The sequence below is a fragment of the Symphodus melops genome (genome assembly GCF_947650265.1).
Source record: "Symphodus melops genome assembly, chromosome: 1".
Classification (NCBI taxonomy): domain Eukaryota; kingdom Metazoa; phylum Chordata; class Actinopteri; order Labriformes; family Labridae; genus Symphodus; species Symphodus melops.
The window spans coordinates 43,129,774-43,144,279 of record NC_136691.1 but is presented as its reverse complement, the minus strand read 5'-3'; the positions used below and the strand labels follow the sequence as shown (position 1 = coordinate 43,144,279).

The following is a 14,506-nucleotide window of genomic DNA, read 5'->3' as shown; positions in this document are numbered from 1 at the left end:
TAGGATACAGCAAAAGTTAGCAATAAACTGGTACTGCGACGTTAAAGTGACCTCCAAAGATTTGAACAGCAAAACGCAGTAAACTGTCTTAAAAAAATAGTCATAACACTAGGTGAATTCTAGTCTTCCTGTTTCTTGCATTCATTTTTTGTGAGTGATTTTTTTGTGTTTTGTCAATTAATGTTTTATTCTTTCTGCTCAATTTCATTCAAGATTTGAGATTGTATTTAATGTTTTTTTTTTTTGTCGATGAATGAAATAAACCTATATAGCCTAATGTATAATTAAATGCATAACTGCTCTGGGTTTACTGCCATCTGCAGGCTGATTGTTATATTATTATCGTATATTATGTATGGTTTTGGCGTTCAGGTGAATCTCTCTGTGATAACACGGTAATACACACAAACACGATGGATTCACTCTGGAGTTAGGAAAGGATAAACATCTAGAAACTTCCTGCTGATTTACCTTTTTCTTTTTCCCCACAGCAGTTGAACGCTGACGGTTAGCGTCTTGTTTCTATAGCAACGGAGTAGCTTGACGCCAGAAGTAACAGCAGACAGGTAGGCCTAAATATTTCACAATTTAACAACTTAATAAAGATTTAATGAGCAGTCATATAAGTACTGAATGTATTAGTTTTACCATTACTGTACAGTACTGTCTGTATGTGTGATATCTAGCTCATAATCAAATAGTTTAGGCTGTTGTTGGTGTAGCTCATCATGGATTAGCTTCATTTTTACTAAATTAACTTCATGTAAATATTCAGTTTGTCTGACGCAATGTTCAGCCTCAAAGGTTTGTTATTTTACTCTTTAAACGTCCGTCAAAAAAGGTTCAAACTAGAGTGAAGGCCAAAGGGACAGCCTCTTTTCATAATATTTATTTTAAGTGTGAAATAATTCTAGGTTTAATAAAAGCCTATTTAACATTTTCCTGACACATCTATGCCGACTGATTGTGATGTATGACCTTTTTAATATTTTTAATATGATGTATGACCCTAATTCAAATAAAGTCAGGTATGGTGATGTCAAGTTTATCTTCATAACAAGGCAATTCAAAGTGCTTCAGACAAGAAATCAGAAGCATCACAACAAAGGGGAAAATAAACAATAAAATAAATCATTTAAAAATCCATGAAAGCAAACCATTTTAATGTTTTGGGTAGATGTCAGGCTCAGTCCTGTTTGGTGCAGTACGTTATGGGTCAGTCATATGTTTTTCAGTAATCCAGGTATGATGTAACTGTAATTTGAAGCATTTTACCATTGATACAATCCCAGTGTCCACAAGCACTTGCCTACATGTTTAACTCTGTTTTTATCTTGATTTATTTGATCAAATCAGTCAAATTAACATGAAACATTAACAATTTTTAATTTGTACATGTGTTAATCATAAAATCTAAGGATTTGTACCTGGTGGAGGAGTAAGGATTGCTGCCATTGATTGTGTAGACTGATCAGTATGATTTACTTTTTTCACCACAAGATGGCAGACAAAGTACCAATGAACGAGGCTAAGACAAAGTTGAGCAAACTGAATTATTATGGCGCAGGAAAGCCAAAATGTTACGTCCCCATATGTGGTCTCCTGCAAGGTCTCAGGAGGCTAAATAAAGCATTCATAATTGGCTTACTATTATTATCATTTAAATTAGGTTTTAAAAAATATATATATTTAGACTATTTCTGTCCTGTTGTGTGTACATGAATGAATGACTGACTTTTATTAATATTTTCAAATATGACATTGGGCTTTTCACATGCTTCTTTGATAAACATTCAACAGACTTCCAGAAATCTGATTCTGAATGTCTAATTCACTTAGCTATATATAGATTCATATGACAAGTTCACTTATATTTAAAACAGTGAAGACAGGCAAATGTTTTTTAAACAATAACATTTCCCACAAATCAACAGGCTGCTGCAGGTTAACGTTCAGTTAAATGTTGTTGACGTTCAAAGCATTGAACATCAACAACATTTCACTGGGTCAGTTGTGCCAATTTTTATTTTTTTTTAAAAACATTCACGATTGTGAACATACTTTAGTAGAGGCATAAATTAGATATATGAACCCTCCCCCCCAAAAAATGTGTGACACATTTTAACAAAAAAAAAGCTTTTAGAGCCTGAAGGATCAGAGAGTGGCCTCCCTGCTCAACATAATCGGATTTCATGATCCTTCACAGAAAAAAAACATGTCTTCTCCAAGGTTGGGCGTGGTCAGAGACTCCATGCTGATCAATCCTCGGATTGTAAAGGTAAAAGACACATACACACACACACACACACACACACACACACACACACACACACACACTAGCATACATCAATTATAACGGGGGAAAAAAACAACAACCAGGAAATTAATGAATGGCTATTTGAATGTAAAACAAGGTGTTACTTTATCCAACCAGATGTCACTTCCTTGTGGATGTCTTAGAGTTTTGTAACATCTTTAACTGTCACTTAAGAAAGTGTTGGTCTCCTCAGTCAATCCTTTCTCATGAACGATAGATGGCAGCACGGGTCGAAATAAAACAGCAGTGGAGGGCCTCATTAATTTGCTCAAGGGCCCTGGGGCAAATACGGATTTGAATAAGGGCCCTCAGTGACAGCCCCCGCCCTCTGTATCAGTTGAAATAATGAAATATTTATATCAGGATCCTCTTCAGAACCGTGCTTAATAAAGACATATCAATGAGAGGCCCATCTAAGGAAATGTCCTTTCCTCCAGGGAACTGCTGCTCTCCCTAAAATTCTCTCAAATGCCAGTAGCTACATTTTGAGACATTCACCATTCACTCTGATGCTGCATATCTGTAATGTTGAAGAATATCTTTCTCTACCTGTATGCAGGCGCCTCTGGGTCAGTCCATGTCCATTAATCTGTCACTTCCTGGTCCAAATTTCACTTATGGAATTAAGAGCTTGCACAGAGATGTGGGCGTGGCTGAGGGTAAGCCCCGGCCAAGAACTCTAACTATATACAGTATATGTGTGTGCGCGTGTGTGTGTGCGTGTGTGTGTGTGTGTGCGTGTGTGTGTGTATATATGTATATATATACACACACATACATACATACACATATAGGTATCATGACAAACAATGATCATTAGGGAAACAATTTTTTCTTGACGTCAACTCACACACACACACACATTCATGAATGTCTTTTACTGCTGTTACTTAAAATAGCCATAAAAAGCCATTTTTAACATCTTCACTGGTAAAATGTCAACATAAACCTTACATTTTGTGTTATATAATTCAAGTATCATATATATTAGTAAGTTTACTGCAGTAAATGATTATTCTTTTTAGAATGCATCAGATGCAGACATCTAGCGTTCGCATGTTGTCAGCTGTAAATGAAATAAAATCAGAAGACAAAGCACAACTCAGAATAATTTTGCGTGTGTGTTTGTAAGGTTTAGCAGCGGTCAGCTGTCACAGTGTGTTTCCATGAAATAAACATGCCTTCAGGCAACAATCACTGCTGTCACTCTATTGAACCCCCCCCCCCCCCCCCCATACACACACACATTTTTTTTTAAAGCACTAGTCGGTTTAAAAATTCACTGAAGGTTTGCTTTGTGATTTGCTGTCTCTGTGCCACTCTAATGGTCTGAGATGAGGTGTTTGGTCCTTATGATCTGAGACAAACTTAACTTTTCAGAGCTTTTCCAAGTTCCTCTTCAAACTTCTGTTTCTCCGCACAGTTATTTTCGTTTTACTGTTGAATATTGCGCTGTATTATACTTTGCTTATGTGTGTCTTCTTTTTAATTTGGTTTATTTCTATTAAAATGCCTTTGTAAGTATCTTTATATTGTTTATTTAGTCAAGCCTTTTATCATTGGTTGTTGACTGTCTGTATACAATGACACTTCGATAATGGTAGTTTTGAATAAAGGTTTTCAGTTTGAGGGCAATTTTATTTTCTCAAAAAGACAAAAAACAGTCAAGAGGTTTTGCTGTATTTTAAAATACTTCTGTTTAGTTTTTAATAACGTTTTAGTTGAGCATGCAACAACTATGATGTGTTCAAATATTGCATTGTACCTGTCTTTTATCAGTTCTGTCTGGTTGGAGGATTCAGCCTAGTCGTGGACATTCTGCCCCTCATCAAACCAAAATTCCAGACTTTGTGTCCCTGAACCGGGATGCGGTAAGGTCTGGACTGGTGACGTCAAAAGAGTTGAGCCAGTACCGGGCTCAGAGGGGCGTGGTCAACAATGCCCTCAAACCGAAAGGGAGCTTAACTTCTCAGCGCCCGGTGGTGCCTGACATCACATTTGGAATCCGAAACAGGTTGTAAAGTTAGCCACAGACCTGATTATTGATTGATTGTTATTAATAATTTGTATGTCACTGTCTTGGTCAGAACGCCGTCTCCCCTGCCAGATATTCTGTCTCATCAGCATGGTCAGCGCTGGCTGGACAAGCAGCTAACCAGAAATCAAATCAGCAACAACCAGCAGAAGCTGCAAAGGGTGAGAAAGACAGAGTCAAACTCAAACTCATTATTTGGGGACACAAGGATGCAGTTCAGAAAAAAGGATTTGTCCATAAAGTCTGCCCACACACTCACAATGCTTGGGCCGGGAGCATGATGGAGCAAAAGAAAACATGTCCCCAAAAGTATGTTGATAAGACGATATGGTAGATACTCAACTTTAAAATTAGGAAAATAGTTTGCATGTACACACAAAGCATATAAGGTGACATTTAGTGACTCAACATCTATAAACAGGAAACATGTCCCCACACTTTAAAACAGGTAAATGTTGGATTACAGCTATACACCAATGCTTCAAATAAACACAAGCTGAGTTAAAGCACCAATCCTCAACTGTACAATCTTTATCATTCTGCAGTTATCACTGTGAATCATTTAGCATGGAGATATATTTTCAGGTGAAGGCAGAAGACTGCTTTGTGATGTGCTTATTTATTTACAAAAACTGTAAAAGTGTTTTTGTAAATAAATAAGCACATCACAAAGCAGTCACACTATTCTGACCCACCAGTTACACAGGACAAAAACAAAGTCTGTTAGGCTAACCACTTGAGGTTGATGTTACAAATAAATTGAAAAATGATTCTGTTCATGACAAACGTTGATTTTAAGTCTGCTTTTATGATAGATATAGATTTAAGAAAGGAAAGCAGTTGAGTGTTTTTTTTTCATTTCTTGACTGGGTCTAGGGTTAAAGATTATTTTGATTGGGTTAAGGTCAGGGTCAGTGTATGGAATAAATGTAAGTCAAAGTACTGTCCATATAAAGTAAAAAACATAGCTGTGTGTGTGTTTTTATGTTTGCAGATTAAATCAAGTACTGTTCAAAACAACAGGACGAGCCTGCTGAGGAGGAGCAGACCTCTGCCTGTGACACAGACTCCATTCAAGCTAACTCGATTCACACAGGTAATAACTTCTATGTGTGATGCTACTTATGATGATTCCAGGATGGTCTTAATATCATAAGGTCTTTTGAATGTTTCAGTCTTGTTAAGATTTTAGTTTCTTTGGCTTTTAGAAACATGTCTATGTTGGCTGAAGAAAGACTTGATAAATTCAAAACTTTAAACATATTGCGAATAGATAACCATCGTCGTTTCAAAATCACATACATACATCTGTTACACCCCAACATAAGGCGGCCCTATGGGGCTAACAACAACCCACAATTTGACCCAAGAAAGTGCTTAAAACACCTTAACCAAGTCAAAACACAGACACAGTAATCATGAACACCACAAACACTGTCGGACTACTGCAAACAGAACTGGACTCATTTTCACTGTGGTGCAGGGACAACTGTCTAGATCTGAACATATCTAAGACCAAAGAAATGATCATTCACTTCCACCACACCCTCACTTACAGTCAATAATGAAATAATCGATAAGGTCACCTCATATAAGTATCTCGGCTCCATAATCGACCATAAACTTACATTTCAACTCAACTCTGAACACATTTTTTCCAAATGTCAACAGCGCCTCTTTTTTCTCCGTAAGCTCCGCAAACTTCAGGTTCACCAATCCATTCTCGCAGTTTTCTATAAATGTTTCACTGAATCCATCCTCACATTCAATATCGCCGCTCACTCTCACTCACCGCAACAGTCTTAGTAAGATCATCAAAATAAGCAGTAAAATCATTGGTCAGGAACAGCAGTCACTCACTAACATCTACAACAGCAGAGTCCTGAGCAAAGGCACCCTGATCTCCACTGACCCTTCACACACCCTGCACCCTCACTGCACTCTGCTGCCTTCAGGGCGCTCCCACTGAGGACAAAGAGGGCCAGCTCCAGCTTCCTCCCCACCTCCATCTGCCTGTTAAATGGCTGACTTTGACTGTGATCACTTTTTGACCTATTTGTTCTTAATCTACCATTGCTTTTAATCTATTATTGTTTTTACGCTATTTATTAGGGACTTCATGACCATCAGAATTTTAATGTGTGAATGGTATATGATGTGTCTTATGTTTCCGTACTGGTGCTTTTCCTGCAACGAAGTTCCTAACGGATAAGTAAAGTTTATTTGATTTGATTTGATTGATTTGAAAACCAAGTGATTGTTTTGTTTGTTTGACAAACAACTAAATCACATAACAAAGATAAACACAAATCTAAATTGAGTTAAACATAACACAACAAAAGCCCCGCAGAACTCGCAGTGGGCTTTTAAGCACTGAGGCCAGGTGCATCTCATTGTGTATACAGCAGTTTCACTTGGGCAGAGCTGGAGGTAACAGAAGGAGAAAAGACACAAACTGCATATTGAACAACACACAACTGTAATAACATTCAAGAGGAATTCAACATGAAGTGTTACAATACAAAAAATGTACTAAACCTAGATAACAAAAGTATTTTCCTTGTAATTATATTTCCCATTTGGTTTAGCTTCAACTTTAATTTATTAAACAAGCTGTAAAAAGTCCCTAGAGACTAGCTGCTCATTAGACATGAGATCTAGATCAGTGGTTCTGAACTGGTCTAGTCTAAGGATTCACCACCAACTCCTTTATGAAAATCATGACCAAAATTTCAGATTTTTTTCAACCAATCAGGTTTAATGAAATGAAGTGCACTTTGAGTCTGAAAGAGGAGACTTGGCCTGTTTCAAGAGCACTTCTTTGGACTTTTTGACACACCTTTTTTCTAGTCACATGTTCACGACCCACTGAAGACAGAACCCTGACCCACCAGTTGAGAATCACTGATCTAGATGATGAGGAACAATGTTGAGTATTCGTAGCGATTAAAGAGACGTATATTTCTATCAGGGACTTGTCGGGTACATAGAGTGATTATTGGACCGAAGATCATCAAGTGGACACAAACACCACCTTTGATAAACATTTGTTGGGCTCTGTTACTGCCTCAATTTGAAAAAGAAGGAGGGTGCTGATTTGGGAAAGCTATACCTTAGAAGCCCCATTTCGTCAAATATTACGTTAAAAGGCTGCTGTTAAAACAAAAAAGAATCAGTCAGCGGTTGAAGCTTTACATTTTTTTTTTTTAAAACAGCTCCTTTTTGCTGCTCCTAGCTGGTTTTAACAAAGATCAGCTCTCTAAACATGCAATATGGCTGATAAGGATTTTTAAAGTTACGCCAAACATTTAACAGCTTGTGAGTATCTGCAAGAGAAATATCCACCTCCTGGACTGAACTTCCTCCTTCATCTCACCATCACTCCTCTATTCTCCTCCTCAGGTTGCTCCGGCTCTGGACACCTTCAGGGACCAGGAGGCTCGTCGTCAGGCTTTCAGAGCTCGTCAGTTGAACTCTGCGTCCAGCAGAAGAGTTCAGGATCTGGGGACAGGTGTTCTGGATTTACCTGAGGAGGATAGAGGACCAAAGCATTCTCAGAACAAGTCAAAATGAATAAAAATAAATGAGCATCTCTTCACGTTATGCTTTTCTTAAATAAATCTGCTTCAGTGATTTAAACCTTAACAAATTAAGAGGATGGAGAAAAGGAACTGGGACCTTTATCCCCTCAATGAAAACCTTGTGACTTAAAATTGAATATCGGTGATGCTGTTATTTATTGTTCTTGTTGATCAGCAGATGTTCAGTCACATCACGTATGTCAACATTATACATTGGAATGTATACTGTCCTTTTAAAACCTTGTATTTTAACTAGAGATTGTGATTGATTTATTCATGTTTCAGTATTGGCTTCAATTTTTGATGATTTTTTAGCGTTAAAATAATAACCACTAATTACTATGTCTGACTTCATTCATGGAGCTTGACTCTTAACTTTGATTTGTAAATATAATAATGTAAAATATTTAGCTATTTAAAAGATACTAGCGATGAAAACCATATACTCATAAGAAATATACCTCTAAAACTCAGGAGTAACATTTTCATTGAGATAAGTCAAGCACATGTTTCCCCTCTTGTGCTCCTCCCTTCCTATTCTTCCCGTTTGAAAAGATGCAGGCTTAAGACGCTTTAACATTGGCTTTACTTTATTTTGTTAATAGTTTGTCTGCTTGGTTGCCAATGATGCCTTGGTGCTCTGACTTCCAATTTGTAATTACTAATTTCTTATTAGGCCGATATGTTTTGTTGTTTGTATATTTTGTTACATTGATCCCTTTCTTGAGGAGCCATAATACTTTCAACATGACTTTACCTGGGCTTTAAAAAAAACGGAAAAGAAAAGAAAAAAGTGGGAAGGAGCAATCTAAAGACTCTCTCTCTCTCTCTCTCTCTCTCTCTCTCTCTCACACACACACACACACACACACACACACCACACAATAATCTGGAGGAGGAGCTGTTTAATAAATTGATGTGTTGATAGCAACACAACAAACCTCTATCTACGTGGAGCAGTGATCAGCGTATCGATCCGTTTGGCCTTCTATCTTGATCAATGTTACTCTTTAGAAAGTTAAGACGTTATAGCTTTTTTTAATTTATTTTTAAAGTTAAAGACAAACTTGTTTTCTATTTTAAAGGCGGCAAGTGACGTCACAATCAAACATCAGTTTAGCCTAAAGTTGTGCGTGATATTTTCTGCCTACTGGACAAATATGATTTCTACTGTGATGTTTCAACTCAGCATCTGACTTAAGAAGCTCACCTTAGACCAGAAGGAGATGGAGGTTTCTGCCTTTGGAGCATCCTCCAGGTTCCACATCGACTCCCTGCTCTCCCTCAGGCCGCCCGGTGCGCTTCTCCCCCGGGCAGATCCTCCGGAGCTCAGCCCGGGCAGCAGCAGCAGCAGCGGCTGCTCAGCGCCTTCTTCCCCGCGCAGAGAGCCTGTTCCCCGGTTGGAATCTGCTCTGCTGCCCAGTCACCTCCAGCCCCGCAGCGTCAACTCCTCTTTTCTGATACGGGATATCTTAGCGGACTGTCAATCATATTCTGACCCACCACAGATCTACTCTGACCCGGGACAGCTCTATGGCTACCCGGGACAGCCTGAGCTTGAACCCGAGCCGTTCCAATCCGGACCAGAAGAAGAGTATCCATATAAAAGTCACAGCAGCTCGTCTTCTGACAGTGAATGCAGAGGTAGGAGTAAAACTTTAACATCATAGTGTTGACCCCGGTACCTCGGGAAAAGCTGGATAATGTCTGAAACCTTCTTTTCTGAAAACTATTTTGTCTAGACTGCAACAGTTTCAGTTTGTGGATGTGATAAAAGTGTGCTTTTAAGGGTTAATTGTTTAAATTAATTCGTTACTGATGAACAATTAGTGTCACATTACGAATAGAAAAAGTAAGAAATCAAATCAGAATGTTTGATTATAATCCATGTATTAAATACACGGGAAGGTGGATTTTCTAACCTTTAATTTGCACAACACAATGATGTATTTATATTTGGAGATAAACTCGGCTTGGTCACATACAATAATGAGAGCTTTTTTCATTTTTATTCGCTCTGCATCATAATGATGTCCTTAATGTGATAACACCCAAATAATAGTACAAAATTCCTAGTCTGCTATTATTGTTAGTTGTATTGTATTAGTTGTAGCCTATAATAAACGCTGATGTTTTTTATAGGCCTAATTAAAAATGTATTGTTTTGTTCTTTTGAAATGTTCGAATTGAATGAATTAACATTAACACTTTCACATCTGTCACTGTGCTGACGTGTTTTTATTAGTTTTGAATAGCCTATCTACCAGGTTATTTAGACTATTTTTTAGCTGTAAACCTCAAAAACGCAACAGACCTATATGCTGTAAAAAAATAAAATAAAATAACACATGGACGAGTTATTAGTGATTCCGCTTCTGCCTTTGATTGTTTTATGCCAGAGTCTTCATTAATTATTGAACAGAAAATGTCATCATTGAGAGCCTCTTTCGTCGATTACATCAGAGTGCATTTAATGTCAAGTTACTCTGAAGACGAAACAAAAGTATTCATCCTGATCATTTATAGAAATAAATGTTTATTACACCTTCGAACAGACTGATTAAACAGCACTCTTTCGTAAAAGTCAGGATTTCTGTAATTGCATTGCAATTATCTATGTTATATCTTTAAGAAAAAAGGAAAATGGAATCTGAAATACACTCAATCATCGGATTGATGAATTATTAAAGTTTCTAATAGTCAGATGATGATGAAATGGTTTGAATTACCTCACGCTATTAAATTGTATTATTTAAGTGTTCGGCCTATTTGGTTTGCTTTAAAAGGTGCTTGCATATTGTTGCTCAATGTTTAATAAATAAAAACAAAAAAAAGCAACAACCCAAAACAAATAAACAACCGATTTATGGATTTTTAAGGACCTGCAGACAATCAAAATATTAAACCCTAGAACTGGGTCACCTACAGGTGTGATGTAATTTTTACCTGTCAATCATCCAGTACAGGGCGGGACCTCGGATCCTCCAGCGTGTCGTCTTAAGAAACCCCGTAAAGCCCGGACTGCCTTCAGTGACCAGCAGCTGTCAAGGCTGGAAAGAAGCTTCCAGAAACAAAAGTATCTGAGCGTCCAGGATCGCATGGAGCTGGCTGCTTCACTACAACTGAGCGACACCCAGGTCAAGACCTGGTATCAGAACAGAAGGTAACACAACATATACAGTATACACATCCATGTACTATATCCCCTAAGACCTGTGCCAGGACATAATGCTTTATAAAATAAGACAAAGGCCAGACATTTTTAGGAACCAGTGTCTTTCAGAAAAAGGGACAGAGCTTCTCTCTTTATATTGGCAACAGTTCTATGATTGTCTCATCTTGTTTTTAATTTGTGGTTCTTTGCATGTAATTATGTTTTGTGTTTTCTGGAGTTATTTTACAGGCTATGTGTTCGTTTTTCAAGATGCTGTAGTTGCCTTTTGGGTTGGTTGCACCATGTTGAAGTTCTCTGTATCCAGTTATTATTTTATGTGTCTTTACAGGTGGATTAAGCCTATCTGCAGATTTTTTTTAATTTTTTGATCACAATAACTGATAAAAAAAACACAATATCGCAATAATCAATGTAGACCGAAAGAGTATAACTATATATGAGAAAACTGCCAACATGCTGTGAACATTTCAAAACAATATTTTAAATAAATACAAGTGGAAAAATAACAAATGGAACAAAATAAAATAAATAGAATACAATGAATGCATGTGAACCTGTCTGTGTCTTTGTCTAAGTTCAGTATCACTGCAGACAGACGCATGTGAGACATTTCCCGATTAATAATAAACACTGTGTGATCAATTATTCAGCACAGTGTGCTGTAATTAATGATAAATATTTAATAGAGAAACAAATCTGGAGCTTTTAGTGCAGAATCTCAAAGAGATGGAGAGCCGGGGAGACACTAATTTTTTATTTATTGATTTATTTTTATTGTTCCATGACCACAAAAAACACTATTCTGTGATTGGCTAGTGGTCTAAATTATCAATCAGTTCCATAGCTATGATAAGAACGCTGAAGAGAAATATCTCACTTGCTTACTGCCTTATAAATGTAGAGTAGGAGTGAAAATTAATTGTTAAGTATGTTTCCTCTGTCAGAACAAAGTGGAAGCGTCAGTCGGCTGTCGGTTTGGAGCTTCTGGCTGAAGCTGGCAGGATGTTCCTACCTAATCACTTCCTGTACCCTCCTGCTCAGCCCACAATGGACATGTACCTGTACAGGAACCACACTCACCACCACCTAGCTCCGTCTCTGCTACCGCGTGTCCTGACCCACTCTGAACCATCACTTCCCCTCTGACGGCTGCACATTGGAAGACTGGTTCCTTCTGGATGACTTACTAAAACTGACTGCAGGAACTTTATGAAAAATGTTTTCTCTGTAATAAGTTCTTGGAACTATATGGGTGCTCTGCTCAGGAAGTGACACTAAATCCAAGATTAGCAGGCAATGATTTCCATCGCGATTTGCCAAAAGGATGTGGCATTAACAAAACTAAGGAAGACTCAGAAGAAGGAAAAACATGAGAGATTTGTTGGACTAAAAACAGTTGACAGATTTCTGCAGCACACCAGGAAAAACTGTAAAACTTCAACTCCATCATTTTTTCGAGTAATAATAACATAAATGTATCCGTGATATCAGGAAAAAGGCTACAGAAATTTGAGCAATCAAAAAGTAAAAAATATAGTGTATCAGAAGTGGAGGCAGCATCCGAGTCTGTGAAGCCAGTGCAGATGTGCCTAAAAACTGCATTCCTTCTAAAGGGCCGGCAGGGATCTGATCATGTAGAAGTCTATGAGGAAGTGACTTTTTTTCTTAACTTGATTTAGTTTTTCAGTAAACATCACTCTGAGAACAGACTCTCAATCACTAGTTTTGTCTTTTCCAAAACAGTATGACACTCATTTAGTAAACCATGGCCCTGTTTGGAGTTCAACTCCAGGATATTCAATAAGGCGTGATTACTCATGATGGACAGGTCATCAGAAAATGTTTTGCTCAGCACAGAGACTATAAAAAAATCACCCTTAAGAGTTGCCTTTTTGTTTTATGATGGCTTTAGCTTGCCCTTATTGGCTCCCAGAATGTTATAACTACTATGAAATATTTGTTCCACCAGGTTTTTAAACCATTAGCACTAGCTTGAGCTGATTATTTGTTTACTCATTTCTCTTCTTCAGCCCCCCAAACATCCACTTCTTACAAACCATTGTGTTACCTCTTGGTGGCTATGTCCACTTCTTATTTAAAGTCTAAAAATACCACAAACTGTTATTTGGAGCTTTTGGCTGTTTTGAATGTCTGTATAGAGGAATATTTCTTTTTTCCAATAAATATGCAAATAATTCTTATTTTTGCTCTGGTTTTCTTTATTTAAAATGGTCAATTATGCACAGTAACACTTTATACAGTTACAAAGTTTGAGAAAAGTAAAGCCTTTTAATTCCTACCTGCAATCTTTGTAAGGATTTGTTTAGGTCCTGTCAGGGATTTTATGTGGATCTTTGTCCAACACATCGAAGTCTTGATTGTTTATGAGTTGGAATCAGACTTGTTTCAGAAACATGGAGGTTGCAGCTGCTTTTATCTCATGTCCAACTTCTTTGTTTGCATTACTGGAGCAACACCAATGTTTACTGTTGTGTTTTAAAAAAAAAATGCTGCTCACAATTCATTTCAGAACAATAAAAACCCCTATGAACCGCTACAAAAGTGGCAGCAAAAGAACGCGCTGATGTTTGATGGATCAATGATAAATGAAGGTGGAACAATTCATCAGTTTTCAGAGTTCTTTGGTGGGTCATATTTTTTATACGTTGCAGATTGTTTCAGTCATTGGTCCAATAAGATGGCTGAACGTTTAATATAGAATAAGAGCAATCAACTGATGAAATATTAAGCAGTGGGTGAAATATTGATGCAGTTAAAAGGCAGCGATTACACATCAGACTGACCAGAACACTCTGAATAAGTGCTGTAGAAACAAACAGGCTTTTATTTCTGAAACATCCACTTTTAAAGTTACACTTAACTTTTAGATTTATTGTTTATTTATTTACTTATTTTTAAATTTTTCATGGTTTTTGATGGCGGTCCAGTGGGGACCAAAAGGGGCTTTGACCAGTTTACATTTGAGTTGGATAGGCTGAAATGAATCAGAAACTTAAGCGGTCAAAAAGATAAACCATTGACTCATTACTGCTGAAAAATGTGTTAAAAAGGTAATCAAATCTTGCACCTTTGCGTAACTGTTTTTGTAAAATGTCAAAAGTTCAAAGCCGCAAACAAGACATGTGAGAGACGCAAAAATGTCTTTAATTTCTGTACTGACTGTCACACCTTGTCTGCATCATATTTAGTTGAACTGAGATAAAAAGACCAGATTAGAACTTGGATTCATCCCGTGTCTCATGAGAGACAAAAATAACCTATAATCAGATGAAAGTAGCTGGGATGTAGTACTCTATTCTGTATATATACAGTATTCTCAAAATATCATTACTGACAACTGTGAAGTGATGCCCTCATATGTGGGAATTTGTGTATCA

The 14,506-nt window shown here is 37.4% G+C and overlaps 2 protein-coding genes across 2 annotated transcripts; both read left to right on the top strand.

The window, feature by feature from the left end:
- Positions 1–345: 345 nt before the first annotated feature.
- On the top strand, positions 346–8,185 carry cfap77 (cilia and flagella associated protein 77). The gene is made up of 7 exons (XM_079351679.1): positions 346–566; positions 2,207–2,278; positions 2,877–2,976; positions 4,097–4,331; positions 4,405–4,513; positions 5,347–5,448; positions 7,755–8,185. The coding sequence occupies exons 2-7, from the start codon at positions 2,216–2,218 to the stop codon at positions 7,923–7,925; spliced, it is 780 nt and encodes a 259-aa protein (XP_079207805.1). The 5' UTR covers positions 346–566; positions 2,207–2,215; the 3' UTR covers positions 7,926–8,185.
- A 307-nt stretch (positions 8,186–8,492) lies between these two features.
- Positions 8,493–13,259, top strand: barhl1a (BarH-like homeobox 1a). Its single transcript, XM_079351668.1, has 3 exons — positions 8,493–9,577; positions 10,895–11,096; positions 12,053–13,259. The coding sequence occupies exons 1-3, from the start codon at positions 9,160–9,162 to the stop codon at positions 12,252–12,254; spliced, it is 822 nt and encodes a 273-aa protein (XP_079207794.1). The 5' UTR covers positions 8,493–9,159; the 3' UTR covers positions 12,255–13,259.
- Positions 13,260–14,506: the final 1,247 nt, after the last annotated feature.

Coding starts and splice junctions, on each gene's coding strand:
- barhl1a (XM_079351668.1), top strand. CDS start 9,160: ATGGAGGTTTCTGCCTTTGGAGCATCCTCCAGGTTCCACATCGACTCC. Junction 9,578..10,894: donor TTCTGACAGTGAATGCAGAG/GTAGGAGTAAAA, acceptor TCAATCATCCAG/TACAGGGCGGGACCTCGGAT. Junction 11,097..12,052: donor ACCTGGTATCAGAACAGAAG/GTAACACAACAT, acceptor TTCCTCTGTCAG/AACAAAGTGGAAGCGTCAGT.
- cfap77 (XM_079351679.1), top strand. CDS start 2,216: ATGTCTTCTCCAAGGTTGGGCGTGGTCAGAGACTCCATGCTGATCAAT. Junction 2,279..2,876: donor TCAATCCTCGGATTGTAAAG/GTAAAAGACACA, acceptor ACCTGTATGCAG/GCGCCTCTGGGTCAGTCCAT. Junction 4,332..4,404: donor ACATTTGGAATCCGAAACAG/GTTGTAAAGTTA, acceptor TGTCTTGGTCAG/AACGCCGTCTCCCCTGCCAG.